At 37.5% G+C, this 18,659-nt stretch overlaps 1 protein-coding gene across 1 annotated transcript; it reads right to left on the reverse strand.

Annotated features, from left to right (window-relative positions):
- Positions 1–3,799: 3,799 nt before the first annotated feature.
- Positions 3,800–17,957, reverse strand: LOC108970806. Its single transcript, XM_018936434.1, has 4 exons — positions 17,622–17,957; positions 14,347–14,393; positions 4,370–4,641; positions 3,800–4,131 (listed from the first exon to the last, which is right to left on the reverse strand). Exons 1-4 carry the CDS (start codon positions 17,813–17,815, stop codon positions 4,078–4,080), a joined length of 567 nt encoding a protein of 188 aa, XP_018791979.1. The 5' UTR covers positions 17,816–17,957; the 3' UTR covers positions 3,800–4,077.
- Between the last annotated feature and the right edge of the window lie 702 nt (positions 17,958–18,659).

An 18,659-nucleotide genomic window follows, 5' to 3' on the forward strand; every position in this document is an offset into this window, starting at 1 on the left:
CTCTTACACGCTCACCCCTCAAGTTCACTTCGCGCAGGATTTTTTTTACTTTTCCATGTTTTATCTCAACCACTTTGCTTTAATTTTCTTTTTTTTTTTTAGGTTGTACTCGGCTAACCATACGCACTTCTGTTTTTACCGGCACACAAGTGTAAGTACCTACATGTATGTATATACATATGTAAGTTTGTAGTCTAATGCCTCCGCGTGTGATCTCCGCACTTGTGCTGATGAATCACACACAAGCGCTGTGGAGATGCCCGAAGAGATACGTCACAGACGCAACTCGTTGGTTCCGCTTTATGCGACGACGCACATTTGACGCCAAGGTAGCTGCGCTGTAGATTGACTAGGCATTTTTATTTTTGTTGGCGTTTTTATACTCCTGCAACATGTTGCTACGGAGTAGAATAGTTTTGTTCAGCTAACGGTTGTTTACATCACACAAAACTTGTCGAAATATATATAGAGTTATAGATATAGATATAAATGATGAGAATATTGAGACGAGTTGAATCCCGAATGACTGTATGTCTGTCCATTGGTCCGTCCGTTCATTCGTGCTAATAATAACATGAGTAAAAACTGAGATATAAGTTGAGATGATGGTACACGCGTTTCTCGGCCTAAGTAAGTAAGCATGAATTTGTAGATGAGCGTAAGCGGACCACTGCCACGCCCAGCACCAATAACCCCGCTCACTTCCCATATAACGGTACCTTTAAAAACTACTTAAATCAGTAAGTAAATACGCCAGAGACATTAAATTTTACCCCCGAGATGGTATAACAGTACTTTAATGGAGCTGTGCTCAAAATTGGACGATAGGCGTGGCGCCCGACACTTTTAGGTGAAATCAAGTACATACCTCGAGAATTTTCGGACCCCTTTCAACCATTGTCATTCCTATAGTACAGCGTGCAAACGAGCGAAATCGGACTACAACAACGCCTACTTCCCATATAACTTTCTATTTGAAATTTAAATTTCCTGTCAAAAAATCAAAAAGTAATTAATATATCCTGATGAAACTTTGCACGAATAATGCCTTTGAAGTATGCCACCTTATTGCCGAAACTAGTCCAAATGGAAGTAAAATTATTCAAGCCTCCGAGTACCGAATATGTGGACCACAGACCCCACTGCTTACTTTTTATCGAAAATATCGGTCAATGCGAGAGATATACAACTGAAATTCAGAGAAAATTTTTTCCTGATAATAGTATCTCTAAGTATCGATTAAATGGTTTGAATCGGGTCAATGCTTCCCTGAGCCCCCATATACCTAACTACTTCCGGATGACATTTTACGTCTTAGATTTAATAAAATCGGGTGAAAAATTGCCCTAGTTATGTGGGATAACTAACAAGTCTTATGAACCAGAAGGTATTACCCCGACTTTAGCCTCCTCAAGTTGCAAGAGCATGAAATGTTCGGTTATACCCGAACTTCGACCTACCTTACTTGGTTTTATTACGTATATATATTTCTGTATTTCTCATTTTTCAGTTCTTTACTTTCCATTAAACAATACTTCTAATGTCTTTTGCGGAATTTCGATGGGAAAAATGTTTGTTTGGCGCGAGCAATGCCTATAGAAAGACAAATCAACCCTGTTTTTAGCTAAAATTGTTCTAAAAGTGGACTATTCTATATATATATATTTAAACTTTTATTGCATTCGAATACTCACGTGACCACATTCAACTAACGAAATGAGTCAGCAACAAAGTTACACAGAAAGTAAAAAAAAGTATTCGCGAAATCACAAAATGTAATTTAAATACAATGCGCGCTCGAAGTCTATCATGTCCAACCTCGAGCGACCTACATTTAGCAAAGTTTTTGCATTAATTTAAAAAAAGCGAAAATTTGCACAAGACAAACTCAGACACATTTGCACGCACATAAGTGTACTTTCGAACTCATAGAATAAATTCTGCAACAAGTCGGTATTTTATGGCTTAGGGCAAATAATTTAATGTGGACACGACCCCCGGGCGGCAACAAGCGCGGAGCATACATCTAAAACCATCGAGGTGTGTCTGTCAACACCGATTTGCCAGGCTATTCGGCGATAAACGGCATTTAAATGCATTCAAATACTTGCCAGCAGCAAAGTACAAGAATGTGTCACAAAAATTTCGAGTGCATTGCCAAAATGCCGCAATAAAGTGTCTCGAATGTACCGCGTTCTATGCAAAACCAAGCAAATCATACTCACCAAACGATTGTTCGACAGGCCGCTCCCGGGCGGAGCACATACGCTTGCCATTACAGTTGTAGCCATTCCGCGTGAAATTATCGCGCAGCCAACTCGCGCTGCCCAATTTCGTCGGCGGCAAATCCGTCTTCATCGCATATGTCGGCTGATGATTGTTGTTGCGATCGCTGGCCACGCCATAAACGTATAATTGACCATTCAATGCGCCACCACCCCCACCACTTAAAGTGCCATCCCGCTCATTACAACTTACCGTCTTCTTGCGCCGCAACGATGTGCGCTCCAGCGTACGCTCAAAGTCGCTGCACACCTCGTCGAGCGCTTCACGCAGGAAGGCGCGCGTTTCGGGCGCATCACGACGTGATTGATGTTCCTTGTGACGCTGACGTAGTATGCTGTAGGGCACGTCACTCTCTGCGCCGCGTACTGATGAGCATGTGGATGACGCTGTGCCGTAGGGCGATTCAGCGCGGGGYGCACTGCTGCTGCTGTCGTAATTGTAGCGCGGCACTGAGGAGGAGCGCGGACGCGGCGTAGATGTGCAAAACGTGGGGTGTGAGGCAGACGTGGGCGCAGGTGGTATGGGTGGCGGCAGCAGGCGTGGCGAATCGGGTGAGTCACTTTCGTATGGCACCTGTAAAAGAAATTGTTGCGGTTAGTGTGTGAAGTTGCTCTTTAGATCTATATACAAATATTTTATGACATCAATGTATGTTTACCGGTGAGTATATGCGTGTGCGTTTTCAATCAACTTTTCATTTTGTGGTTTCCATACAATTTCACTTTCGATTTCGTCGAATTGCGAGTAATTTGCGCAACGCTCTTTGATGTCGCTCACGTGTTGAGCACACGCGAAACTCAACGTCATAATTATTCCCCTTCTAAAAACATGACATATTCGATTCGTAGTGCTTTTCGCGCTTCTGTGGAATTTGTAAATATAATCGCGTTGCAGCGCGGATTTTATTTTGTTTGGAACATCAAAGTCTGCATTTATGACTCAAAGACAAATGAAATAGTCATTCGCTGCTTGAGAACCCCAATGAGGCCCCCTTTCAAACATACAGCTGTAGATGTGGTATATTTATGGCTTTCAGTGGCACTTGCGTTGCAATTATCTTTGGCGTAATGGCACAATGTTTACAGAAATGATCTGGAAGAGACTCAATTACGGACAGGAAGCCATTGTCGAAAAATAATATTTTCATTCATTCGACAGGGAAACTAATTGCATTTTAGATCTTTCTTTCCCTTTTTTAAACAAGCGGATAATTTCAACATATTCTGTAGAAAACTCTCTCTCTCCACCTTTCTATCTCTCCCTTTCTCTCTTTCTCTAACCAAGCCTTTTAAGTATGATTAATGTGAGTACGCAAACTGAAAATGAGGCAGTATCGATCAGGATAGATGCTCTCATATCAATGATGTCGTTAACATTTTCTGGCGTTCGCTCTGTTACTTACAATTCTCGAAATGTTTATAAAATTATTAAATACTATATTATTCACTTATAAATCAAATATATTACTTCAGATATTTATCTAATGAGAAGGACAGACAATTTGTGAAATAATAAACATCGTTATATTATTTTCATTCTAGAAACAAATTTCTATATATTTCCATCTGCCAAGTTATTCGTTTGATCAAGTCCATACAGTCTCTAAGCAAAAACTTGGAAATGAATACCATACTATGCCAAATATCACACTGAGCCAGCAACTCAATCTGCCAATATCCATAACATCGACATTAAAGCTGGCTTAGTTATTGAGAAACCGCAGCATTGCCCTCTAACGCGGCATTGAAATAAATTTTCAAAGTCAGCCTTTAACCCAACATAAACTATTAATCATAGCAGGCACTCCGGCGTCGGCGTCGGCATACCCACAGCACATTCTTCCATCTTTGCATGCAGCGAAATAAATAAATAAAAACAACAACAAATCCATTAGATTTTACGGCAAGCCGGGACTGGGGTTTGCGCCAACAAGCGCGCAAAACTCAATTAAATGCCTCGACTTGGCAATTTGACTTTGGAAACGCCGCCATTCAATAGGTTTGCGCGCCACAGCGCTTATCGTTTATAGCATGCAACACTAAAAACAACGGCACACACACACGCCTTTTGCGCACTCACTCACCTCTGGCACGGCCTGCACCCGTGCAGCGGCATCCCATTGCTCGAACATTGCGTCCAGACCCAGCATGAATTCCATTGATTTGCGCGAGCGCCGCCGACTGCGCCGCTGCAACTCCTCCTCCGATGGCTTGGCATTGGCCAGCGATTCACAGTAGCGCACAAAATCCAAATCGATGTGGTAACCGTACGGACAGCAATTGCAGTTGCGTACATTCGCCGCGGCAGCGGCAGACGCCACAGCCGAATTGCCGGCATACAATTGTGGCAGACGACCTACAGCAAAGAGAGATAAGCAAAAGAAGTTATCGTTTAGAAAAAAACAAGCAATAAGTGTTTAAATGTAAAATGTGCTCATAAAAATAAATACTACGTAAATTGTTTATGGCTAGTCATGGTGGATATAGTAAATTATAATAACAAAAAGTGCTGCCAAGCAAGCGGAAACACTTTGCTAATAAATGTAAGAAAGGCACTGCAGTCAAAGGCGGCACAAATGCCGACTGGGCGGACAAAACTGCAGACTTTACATATTTTATGACGCTATGTAAGCTTAAAAAATATATACTCGAGGCAAGCAAAGCGGCGCTGGTGCATACATTCAAAGGCATGCCTGGTAAACAAACTCCCACAAAGCACGTTCACAATAGGTAAATATTTTGATGCAGGGAAGTTTGGCGGTGGCATGCACGAGTGGATGTAGGGGCGCTTGGCTATATAAATAGCTGTTTGATGCGGCGTCTTGAATGGAGTGAGTGAGCGTGCGCGCGCCTAAGTGGCAATTTCAGCAACCACACACGGTGTAGATTACTCGAGACATTCTTGGCAGCACTGAAATGCAATTCCGCCGGAGGAATAACAAAAATAATCAAAAAATTGTATAAGAGGGAGAAATTTTTCTCCTTATTCTTATAAAACAACTCACAATTATTAAGTTTATTTATTTAAGGAGCTCAGGAAAGCAAATTAAAGACTAGGTAACCTATCGATCGGTAAGCCTCATTCTTATACTTCTTATATCTGAGCAGTGATGCTGGTCTTCTCCCACTGTGTTCTCTGGCTTTGGAACTACACACAAGAAATTGAGATTACTTATTTGTAATTTACAGATGTAATGTAGGTAGAAAGATACTAGGCTTTGCTATGAATTATCGAAGGAAAATTAATTCCTAGCTATTTATTGATATTCTATTGTATACTTTATCAGAATCGGACAGCACCTCACTATATCCCCATAACTGTTATACAACCGATTATTTAGATTTTTCTTCGCTTTAAAACTCGATGGCTCGAAACCGGTGTTAGACCCATAGTCCCTTAGGAAAAGTTGTTCAGAATCAACCTACATAAAAGTTATTGTACGCCTAGCAGGAAAGAAATTTTAAATACTCCCAAAGAAAGCGTAAATGAGACAAAACTAAGAACATATATATCATAACAATATAAGAATGCAAGAAGTTCCCAAACCAAATCGCTGCCCCTGTCGACCACACTTGAAGCACGGCGAACGACTGCACACAAAGCAGCGTCGATCGTCAGACGAAGATGTGTGCAAAAATGCAAGATCAACAGACAATAAAAGCATAAAGCGGAGATACAATAAAAAGTTATTATTATTAAAACTCGCCATTTTCTCATTTGTATACATGTCATTTTCAAGGTCAAGTTTGAAATTCGAGACACGTCTCTGTGCTCTGCGCGCTCAAGTTCAGCAACATCAGCGACTATAATGAAATGTAAGCGATTCTTGGAATACTTTGAAGGTGATTTGATGCAAGTAACGTCAGAGTAAATTCAAGCGCAGATCGCAACGAAGCAAGCAACAAACGAGCAAACAAATAAATGAAATCGTTGTCGAATCGCGCAATCAGGCATAACTAAGCAACGAGCCAAAAGAATTGGCCACTTATTCATGGTCGTAAATCTTGCGCTTGGCTTGAAGACACAGAGCGCTGGAGGGAATTTAAATACATTATACACAATCAAACCCATTAAGGCAGCTGGGATGCTTTGTTGTGCCACACCTGACATTAGCAGCTTGGCCGTTACTGCTGGCGCTGCCGTCGAAGTGAAACTATCATGAATCAAAAAAAATTTTTTTAAAATATAATTATTTTTTGCTTACAAAAAACCACAACAATACTTAGCAAAGACAATCAGAAATCATTTACATATTTGATACATATAGTTACTTGGTCTTACTTGCCAGCTCTCTGAGCCTCTTCAATTGCTTGTGCTCCAAAACGCTTCTCGTCTTGCCATCCACTGCGGCACGTTTGCTAAAATACCACAAGCCAACCCACAATAGGAGCAACGCGCTCGAAAGCATTACGAACACTTTAAATAAGCACAGAAACCGATTTTGTAACGCGCCAAATAATTTTGCAAATTTGTGAACTTGAAACACATTCGAACACTCGCTTAAATTTTCATTTTTTTCGTATTCAAACAGCGCATTTCCAAGAATTCTAGTTTTCACTCTTTAATTGCTTCAAAACGCGCACCTTACTGCCACACCACCGACATATTACTCGTGTCGTTTACACGTCCAACTACACTTTCAGTCAAAATATAAAAGTATAAAATTTTATCAGTGTTTCCCTACCTAGCTGTCGTCCCTCTACCGACTCCCAACTTGTTTGTGTGCCTTTTAATGAAATGCATGCCTTCATATCGCGTAATCTCTGTTTATAGAATGAGTTAATAGTCCGAAAGTGAAGGCTCCCCTTGCAAGCGGCTAGCGGTGTAAAGCACAAAGCAGATCGCGCAAATGTCTGATAAGCAACGTTTGTTTTTATCTAAATGGGCATAGTTCTTATCAGCTTTTAACTGAGAACTATTTTAGTCAGAGGCGATAAGGTAAGAGAGTGAGTGCTGAGTACTACACATACGGTTGTGGTTATTACAATAGAAATAGGTGAATAAAATACTTCACGCTTGGTTTATTTTTTTGGAAATAAATAAGGACTAGGTTATGCTGAGCATTTTGTGAGATTGGAAAGGATCATCAACTATGAGCTGTTCCAGCCTGAACGAATAATTGATTCTACATTTTACTGTCAACAACTGATGAGATTGAAGCAAGCAATCGAAACAAAGGCCAGAGCTGATCAATAGAGATGGCTTCGTCTTCCATCATAACAAGGCTAGACCACACATATCTTTGATGACCCGGCAAAAGCTGCGAGAGTTTGGCTGGGAAGTTCTGACGCATCCATAACATAGCCCTGACCTTGCAACAACGGACTACCATTTGTTTCGGTCAATGCAGAACTCCCTTAATGGAGTTGGCTTCAAGAGAAGCCTCTGAAAATGACTTGTCGAAGTTTTTCGCCGAGAAACCAGAAAAGTTTTACACTGATGGAATAATGTCTCTAGCGTATAAACGGTTGACGAAAATGGTACATATTTGTTTATTTATTTTTTAGTATAAATATAGGAAAATAAGTTGAAGTTTGATTAGAAATACGAAAAAAATTTTCCGACTATACATATAGAACATTGGACTTACTTAAAAAACGAAAATATGAAAAGAAAAGTGTCAAATTGTATTTTAAACTTGAAAAAAATAAATAATGTTAAATTAACGGTATTAATGCATACAAATGATTCAACGCCTTCACGGAAAGTGAGAAAGTGAACGACAACCGCAGCACGAACAGCCTCCACACTTCAGTCTCCACCGTCAGCGTGCAATGCGCAAAACCGAAAGCGTGGTTTTGCAGCACAACAGAAAGAAGCGAAAAACAACAAAAAAGCGCTCGTGTGTTTAAATTGGAAAACAGAATTGCAAGTGAAGGTGGCAACGTGCTTTGCATTTTTAATCCGCGAATTTCAACTTCATTAAAGCGCAGAAAACGCTGACTGTCCGTCCGAAAGTGGCTGTCAAAACGTTAGCAGCTGCTGCTGAGGCACGTTACCATTAAATATCTTCGAGCTTTACGGCCGACGCGCAGCAGCTACTGCAACGAACTTCATTCATCGCACGCGACAGAGCTTCCCGGCCCAGCATTACTGCTTGATGCTGTTGTCAAAGGCTACCGTAAAAACGTGCTTTGTAATCGTCAGCGGCTATTATGCATTTTTTGTGTTGCGCGGCATTGGTGTTGTTGGCATGCACTGGTCAAACCGAAAAGCGCCTACCAACAACACATACAACGAAAGCAGCGTGTCACCAGCCATTCAATGCGCGTTTTAGGCGGAATTTCGGCTGCAGCATTTCTTGTTGTTGTCAGTGTTACTGTTAYTTATGTCATTTTCAATGCATGCAGCAGCTTTCCTCATTGTCACAACTTTTAAGTGACTTCCTCTTCTTTTTGACGCGCCCTAAGACTAAATAAATGCTTGCCAGCCGTCACGCATGCGCCCACTTGGCATTTTTTATAGCAATTATTGCCGTTTATTGTTACTGTTTCATTCAGCTTGTTGCGCTTTACCACATATGTATGTATGTATGTGTGTTGGTATGTTGCACGCTTGGTAGCTTGGGCGTCTCGTTTTCACGCGTCTTTCGCTGCGCTTTGTTGCCTTACTTGATTTTCTGTTCCACGCCACCTCCACAAATAATTTAGTCATTAAATTTGACACACATAAATACATGTGCGCACTCAAACACACACACTCGCACGCGCAGTGTAAATTGTTGATTGCAACATGCGGCACACATACGTGTGGCGATATTGACTTGGTTTCTGCGGTTTTTAGCCACATGGAATTATGATCGATGGACAAGCGAACGTGGCGCGCTKTGGCCAACCGTTGGCGACGTGGACAGCGGCTTTGCTAGGTGTTGTTGTTAATTCGTATTGATTTCGACGCTTGTTTACATTCGTGCTTGCGGTATGGTATGCGTGCAGCTACGTGAGGAGGTCGCTTGTCGGCTCATTGCACGTTGCAAGTTGCATATCGTTGGGTGCAATTTKGCTTTTATKASCTTTTCTGTTATTTTTTCATTATTTTTTTCTGGTTTAATGTTGCGCGCTCGTATTTTGTTGGTTTTTATTTGGCCTTAGCTTTATTTCTACTGTTATTATTGTGTTTTTGTTCTCAATATCAACGGACTTTTGGTTATAAAGTATAAATTAAGTTGTAGCATTCATACCCAAGGGGTTAGCTGCACAGCCTTTGCACCATATGCTTGTATATGGCTAATTTTGCTTTGCAGTAAGCCTTTTAAGCGTTTTGTATGGCACAAGAATTATAATTTTTTCACTTGTTAATACTTAAAACCGTTAATACTGAGCTAGATGAGGTTAGGTACTTCCAATAATTTTATATAAGTTAGAAGTTTTGAATGAATGAATATTGGGTGGTCAAAAAGTGTTTTCGTATTTCTAATCAAACTTCCACTTATTTTTATTTTTTTTTTTTTTATTATATGGTAATCTGATGATTGGTAGCACTAAGGATATACGACTGCAAYGGCATCTATTGTCAAAATACGAAAAGACTTTTTCGACTACTCAATTACTTTTACCAGAAATTATGCGGCAGATGGTTGCAACTTTAGACTTAAGTGCCATTGACCACCCTATAACTCCCAACAACAAATTTTAGAACCCAGTTATACAAAAAGTATAAGCAGAAACTATCAAAATCACAAGCGCAGCAATGAAAACTTCAACCAGCATTGATTTTTTTGTTTTTTTTTTACAACAACAAGCCAATTTAACCTACAATTAGGATCGTGGTCTACAACACCCACATGGCAACAAACCATAAAAAAATATGTAAACAGTTACAAAATGTGGCATCACTGCTGCCGGCGTATGGCAAGCAATTGCCATTAAATGCAAGAAATTTATGATATTCAAGCTCAAAACCGCGATCTCGGCATAAATGGCAGCAAAACGTTTGGCAAATTGCTCAGGCGCAGCGTCRAAAAAGGTTTGGAAAGCTTAAATCAAATACATGTTAATATTTACTTATGCCATTTTAACAAAAACTACATACAAATTTGCTTGCAGCTGCAACAAACAATGAGCCAAGCAATCAAAAAAACTAAYAATGATCCAAAAATATATATTTTGTTGCTCAAAACAATTGTTAGAAAAAATAAGAGTTTCTTCTAACATTTTCAGTTTTTTCTAGCAGCGACAACAGTGTTGCAACAGCACAGCAACCCACGCAGCACGAATGCAGCGGTTACCAACGCATATGTGCTGCCAAAAGCGGCAAGGCAGTGACTGCAAAACTGGCGAAAGACCTTAACAAATAAATGCAACAAAGAGTTTTTCAAAAAATCGACACAAAACAAGAAAAAACGTTAACWTCAGTTGCATCAAAGCTATAATACCCTTCACAAATGCCATATATTCCTAACGGGAACTCGATTTTGATTTCAATTTGCTTTAAGCAACAATCAGTGCCAAATTTCTTGAGGATATCTCGTCAAACGAAACAGCTTTCCAAGCAAACTCTTAATTGCGATCTTCAGTTTGTATGGCAGCTATAAGCTATAGTTGTCCAATATCGGCGGTTCCGACAATTGGCAAGAAAAGTGGGTGCACGAAATTTCAGATGGAAATCTAAAAAACAAAAAACAATGAATAGTTCATTCAGTTCTGTTCARGGTATTAAAAACCGCAAATAAATCTGAAACATATTGCGCTCASATGGAAAAATTTATCAACGAATAAACGCCATATAACCAAAAATTGATGACGTAAAATTTATGGCCGCAATTTCCGTTGCAGCAGCCGCGCTGCAGTTGGCAAGCGCACAAGTGAAAAACTCGTGGAAAAAATCTCGCGCTCGCACAGAGCCGAGTTGCCATTTTTATGCTCGTGAAATGTGTAAATTGAGACGTTTAATAGCCGCTAGCAACAACAAAGTTGTGCAGTTACGCAATAAAAGTCATTATTTTGTTTTTCAGTTTTTTGGTTTTGTGCGGAAAAAATCTTACAAACCAAGCCGGTGATGAGTTACAGCGTTGCCACTYTGGGTATGCAATAAATAAATCATTTTGAATTCGTAATTACTTTAGCGCCCACACAAACTAAAAAAGGTTAATAGCATTATTTAATTAACTGTTGTTGTAARTAGCAACGGCAACAAGCAAACAAAGCTAAACTAAATGCTGGCGACATGCGACCGGATGTAAGTGGGAAATGTTGGGAAAATTGCAGTTTCCGAACGAAATTGCTGCACAGCTTGCTGATTGCATTCTTGGTTATTTAAATAATTATTAAAAAAATATAAGCAAACAATAAAAATTAAAAAATAAGAAAAATTCTGTTATATTTTAGCTCTGCCAAGTGCTGGAGGTGGCAATCAAAATCAACAAATTTTTGTTTTTAATATCGCAGCCAGTTTTTATCTAGACGTAAACATTGCGCCATTTAAAACCAGCTTATCATTTCAATCACCCAAATTGTAGCTAACACCAAATCGATTGCAACTCGCTGCAAGTCCACCCACACTCGTCTACAAACGCATTCGAATATATCACAACCAAAAATAGCTAATGTGAAAACGGCTAGTAGGTGTATTAGCCAAAATATACTGATTCAATCTGTAAAAACAAAAATCAGAAAAAAAATTTTTTTTARTATAAATATTGTTGACTAAYTAATTTTTTTCGAATTTTCAAAAAAACCAGTTACTCTCAGGGCTTTGTCAACTCTATGCATAAGAAACGTATATTTAGTCACTGGTAGCGTAAACATGCAATAAAAATAACAATATTTTTGTTGTATTAACTCATGGTGACTTCATTCATAAATTTGAACACAAAAACGGCAGTTAAAACCAATTTCTCATTCACACCTCCATTGCGTCCAAATTTTGACGCCAACGCAGTTTTTCTTACAAAATCAAGCGTTTCAGCATTAGTTACATTTGACGCTACCATTCAACTATCTTTTGTCTGACCTTGATTGATAAAATATCGATTCATATTACTAAWATCCGCCAAAATGTGCGAAAAGCTTCAAAGTGTCAATTACTTTAAAATAACTTTAAACTAAGTGCTTCAAAGGCAATTATAGCAAAGGCAGGTGCTTTATTGTCATGAACTTCCATTTTACTATTAAACTCATTTTATGTTTTTTTTTTTTTCATAAACTTTCCTTATTATAAACCCAATTAAGCTTTTCGCACTGGCATTTGGAAGAAATTCGGCGCAGAAATTACTCGGCAGTTGAAAAGCATCCGCTTTACATAGATCCCCAGGCATCTAACAACATTTTTTTATAACCAACATGAGCTCATCGAAACTGCACGTCAAAGCAATTAGAAGAATAATCATCAAAATAGCTCACTCTCTACTTTTTATAGTATGAGTATAATGCAATCAAGATCGTTTCAAGATCAAACATTGTTCAGTTTCTACTTGGCATGAGTATTTGTTGTTATTTACTTTTCCACTGTAATGATTACTTTGTTAACTCGTTCGAGTGAATGAGTTTTAATGAAAAGAATTATGTTCATCATCGTGGTGAACAGAAATAAATAAATTTTGAGATAATTCTTCAGTTATAAATGTGTACAAAAGAACTTCATTATAAATGAATAAAGTCGTTCTATACTCTGAATAGGGTATATTGTTTCTAACACCCAAAAGGAACAATCAGAGACCCTTCTAATTACATATATATATAAATATTGTGGAAAGAATGTTAAATTTACGCCAAAAACTAAACTGATTGTTCAGTTACTAATGGGTAACCTAACGAACTGAGTCGATTTAGCCATGTCTGTCTGGGCGTCTGTTTGTATATATGCTAACAAGTCCGTCAGTTTTTGAGATAACGATCTTAAAATTGTCATGCGTCCTTTTTTGATCAAGTAGCTACTCATTTGAATGACCGATATCGAAGCACTATTGCATATAGCTAACATACAAACTGAACAATCAAAATCGGGTGCTTGTATGGAAAACTTTTTCATTTGACGAGATATCTTCACGACATTTGAYAGGGATTATTACCTCAGACAATGATGCAATCRCCGAAAAAATCGTTCAGATCGAGTCACTTTAACATAAAGCCACCATACAAACAGAACGGTTGGAATCAAGTAATTTTCCATACAATTCTTCATTTGTATGTGTGAAGGTGTCTCTAATACCGAAGTTAAAGTTTTTTCTGTCTCCATGCAAGGTGAAATTTCACAGTATCTATTCCATTATAGCCACATCACGAAAATCGCTCATATTAAGTAGAGAAGAAGTATAGGACACTGAAAGCATGCAATGGAAAATAGTATAAAATCAACTCTCTCTCGTAAAATGAATATTCATATGATAGGACTATTACAGCTTTGAATTTCTCGAAATGATTTTTTCACTCTCAAAACATGTTTTATATATAKTGATATATTTTCATATTCATTGCTTGATTCCATTAAATCGAAACTGGTGGGAAAATATGAATCCCTCCGATTTCATTCAACAACTTTTTGAAATTTTAGTAGTCTTATAGACTAACGGCCTGGAGTCCATTCAAATATTTTAACGAATATATAACCATTTTGTAACCAAATTTTTATTCAATATGAGTGTAACCACTATATAAGCATTTTATAACCAAAACTCAAGTTTCCTTTCAACTTGACTGATTTCTCTTACATSGTTTTTCCTTCGACTGTAAACTTATGAAAAGCTCTGTTACGTCGTTTTGCATTTTAGGTGACGATATCTGACTTAAACGAGATCAGATGTGGCTTCTGTTGCCTAAAAGTTGAAAATCGATCCACCCTGTGTATTTTTRCTTACACAAATACCTTTAATAATTATATGTATGTCAAGGTGATTAAAAATAAACGATTGCATTTTTTGCCTTCGCATTCTAAGGAATGGGTTGAGAGATACCTCTATGAAAGGTTCTCCAAGTATGAGCGTAACGTGTAGTTCCTCTATYTAACGGTCTTTCTGCTCAACATTCRTTTATTTTTATTTTACCACCCTAATGTWATGCAAGCAACACATCTCTAAAACACCAATAGCGTATTTAATTATTTTTACAAGRACATTTCACTCACCATTTTCTTCGCCAAAGAGACGCGGTGCATTGCGCATCACCACCGACCTGCAACGAGCAAAAAATTTACAAAAATCCAATTAATAAAATACACGACTTACAGAAAATATAAAAATGTGAACATTACAATTAAAATTTGCTTGTAACAAGAAGAACTATAYGATCCAGGAGAATTGAGAATAAACCACTTGGAATTGGCGCGCAACATTTCACGCATCATTCAACGGCAGCAACATGCATCATCAACAGATGCAACAGATTTTCATAATTAATTGCATTGGATGTGGCAAAGAAATGGGAATGCCAGCGACGCCAACCAAATGAGCACACACACACACACACACAGATCCACATATAGCTGCAGCTATTATTTTGGCCGCCATGGAGCGCGCTTTCTTTGGCGCTCTACATGTTTGCATGTGTGTGCAGCCAACTCAGCCACACAGTGCGCGATGCCACATTATGTTGAATGTTCGCTGTCATTAAATTAAGCATAACAGGCGCCCAGAATGCTGCCACGCTGCTGCACGCTCGTTGGCAGTGGCTTATGGCTGTTGCCTTTGGCCCTTAAGCAGCCACTTGGTTGGGAAAATATTATGAAAATAACATAATTTATAGACGTGCTGATTTATGGCTGTCGAAGTTGGCGTAAAAAGTGAAAATATATATTAAAAAATTTATATGCTGCCACAGGCTGCTTGAAGGCTGCATTATAGTACATATCTATGCATCAATGGGATTACAAATTTGAGGCGAAGAACAACAAGTGACGCCGCTGAGGGGCACATAAATTTCCGATATTAGAATAATTTTTGAAATGGGGAACACAGTTTTTGCTTTTATACTCTTATGGAAAAATTTAATTTAATACGGTATTTATGTAAAAAATGTTTTTCGAAATCCGAATTTTTTATATAAAAATATTTAAGAAAATACACCTCAAAACTGAAAACAGTCTCAGAAAAACTCTTCTTAATGAAATCTCTCACAAAGCTAAACCGATATTTAGAATTCAGTTTGTGTAGATATGTAGCTTCTCCCAGTATTCCTTTGTTGGCATTCCCTAATTCTATGACAGCCAAAGTTCATAACGCTCTTCTTTTAGAACTCTTTGTCGGTATTTTAGCACTTTTCTTCGCTTTTCGCCATCAACAAAGTCAATGCTTTTCTATTATTGAGCATGATAAGTCTCCTGTGTGTCAGCCCTTTCGTTATTTTCCTTCATTTTCCATTATTTTTAATTTTGGTTTATTTTCTCTTACCTTTGGTTTATTTTTACATTGGAGAGTCTGACACTTTACAGTTCTTTCCATTTTTCATTTCAGACATTTCACCCTTTCAAGTTTAAGTCTCCTTCTTTTGGAAATCACTTCATAATTAATTTCGATTGTCTGAAAAATAGTTTTCTAAGCAAGGGTAATGCCTTGGTATTCAAATAGCTTTTGTTTTGACTCGAGTTGTGTGCGTCATAATTAGTTTTTAATGCTTCGTACATTTTTTTTTTTGTTAGAACAACGCGGAGAGAGAAAACAGACGACTTTTAATATGGAAAAAATTTTAATGAAAAGGTAAAAAAAAACTACTTCAAATAATTTATTTCTATAATTGAGAAATAATAATGAGGAGGGGTTTTTAGACGAATAAATTATTTATGTTATACTCAACTCAAATTTTGTCTCCAATGAAAATTTAGCAAAGCAGAATTAGAAAATACGWAATAACAACCAAAATCGTAAAATATTAAAACCGGAATTAAACTATATTTATAGTTATTGTTAGTGGCTTTCATAAATATATTTTTATGACCTGAACGGAGATCTTAAGTTTGCATCAAAATTTTTAATACCCAAAAGGATACATGGAAAACCCTATAAGGTGCATGTCGTATCGTAAAATAAATGCAAAGCAACGTATCATTAAAATAATAGAAATTGAGTTTTTTTATTTCTTAGAATTCGCTGCATCATATTACATATGTATATRTAGCATAACATTTTCARCTTCCGTAGGCAGATATAASCAATATATAACCATTTTATAACCAAAACTCTTGTTTTTATCAATAAGAGTGATTTCAACTATCGGTTTTCCTTCGCCTATAAATTTATGAAAAGTGATGTTACGTTATTTTGCATTTTAGGTGACGATATATAAATGACCARCGTGACGAGTTAAGTCGCTTTAGTCATGTTCGTCTATCGGTTCTTTTGTCCCTCTGTCTGTATATAAGCGAATTAGTTCCTCAGTTTTTGAGATGTAGCCCTGAAATTTTGTACACTTGCTTTTCTTTCCAATAAACTGCTTCATTGGCAGAACCGTCGATATTGGATCAATATGGCATACAACTGTCATACAAATTGTACGATCGGAATTAACCTCTTGTAAGGAAAACTTTTGACTTTGACGGGCTATCTTTACGAAATCGCGCATAGATTATTATCTGCGACACAGCCATAACCTTCGAAGAAATTTTTTAAATCAGACTACTGTAGCATATACATAGCTACCATATAAASTGACCAATTCAACTCAAGTGCTTATAYGGAAAASTTTTTTATTTGACCAGGTATCGTTCCGAAATTTGACATTGCTTATTATTCAAGACTTCGCAACAGTCTACGAAGAAGTCATTAAATCGGACCACTATAGCGTATAGCTAMCATATAGRCTGAGCGAACAAAATCTGAAAATTATCTTTTTATACCCTTCTTTGCTATAAAAACGCACCTGTGCAGGGTATTATAGATACGGTGTAGGGGAAGTTACCTTTTTTTTTTCTTGTTTAAATATTAAAAGTTTGCCGTAAAAGTAGTATTTTTTTATTTGCATTATTTATTCGAAAACAAATCTCAAAACACTCAAGCACTCAATTGCGCCGGATAACATSATTCAAATATATCCACACTATTAAAGATAATACGGCTTAAGGAAATAAGATTAAGTGGATTGATTGTTTTGACAGTAGAGTCGTGTTTTCYAAATTAGATACGCTACTACAACAACTTAATCCCATGGAAATAAGCATAGACTACATGAAGTCTGGCTGAACTTGTACTGCTTTGTCGGAGAAAAAATTCGAAAATAATATTTCAATGCTTATTGACACTTCAGCACAAATGCGCTTACAAAAAAAAAAACACGATTAAACATATTTGCAGCACTGCTTACTTACTTTGCATTTTTATTATAAAATTTATTTTAATTCATTTATTTTTTTTTTTTATTGTCACCCACGCAGTAACTTTCATTTATTAAAATTTTATGTTGAAAACTTACCTCCARAAGCGGCGTACGGCCTCCTGCTCGCTGGGCGATAAATCTTTGATTTTCGCCTCGAAATTCTGTTCCCACTGCGCTGTGTTGTCCGCTGCCGGCGCCAACGYCGCATTCAAGTCACACGACGTGGCCGATAAAATCACCGGTGACACACGTCTGACATTATTTAATTGATTCGCGCCGGCGAGGCTCATTGTGGCAGCCAATTTATAAGGTTAACAAATGAAAGTTTGCAGAAAATCGCTAAAGTTTGTTGGCTTGTAAGAGCCGTTATGTTTTTGCTGTTGTTCTTAAAAATAAAATTTATTTTAATTTTTTTTTTTTTATTTTTTTTTTNNTTTTTTTGCTTTCTTGCAAAACTTGAATATAGCGTCACGCACTTGACGCCGTCAAAGCTTTATACCAGGGGTTCACTGCAAGACATTGTTGTGATTTTTTTAGCCATTCTTGTATGTTTGTTGTGCTTTAGTCATGAATTACATTGACAGCACTTGGATTTTAAAGGAAATGAATTKGCTGATAACAAACTGATAAGAGCGTGTGAAAAGATTGTGACTTTTTATTACTAACAATGTTTTTTTTACTATTTTTGCGCACAAAAACTTTAAAACAAACGTTTCACAAAATTTTTTTTTGAAATTCTCAAACAATTTCAACTCTTCTTCACAAAAACAAACAAACTATAAAATTTCAAATTAGATTTTTGCGCTTTCGTGCACCGTAACACAAAAATTATTATTATAATTTTTTTTTTTTTTCAGTTACTCGCGCACTTTATACTCACTTAGCGTGGCTTAGACACTTTCGTAATATAATAGGTTCGACAAAAAAATGATAAGCTTGCTTTGCTTTAACTTTACTTGCTAAAACGTTTCCACCGCGCTCAATTTGCACTTTATTCACTTAAAATGTAATTTCAATTTATATATTTACTTATTTACTTTTGCCACAATCCCTACCACTTCAAGCAACACTGTAACGGTGCACACTTTTGCCTTAAGTTTGCGAGTAGCGCCACTTGCACACACACGCGTCTTC

This window comes from Bactrocera latifrons, unplaced genomic scaffold (assembly GCF_001853355.1).
Source record: "Bactrocera latifrons isolate USDA-ARS-PBARC rearing strain unplaced genomic scaffold, ASM185335v1 scaffold_31, whole genome shotgun sequence".
Classification (NCBI taxonomy): Eukaryota; Metazoa; Arthropoda; class Insecta; order Diptera; family Tephritidae; genus Bactrocera; species Bactrocera latifrons.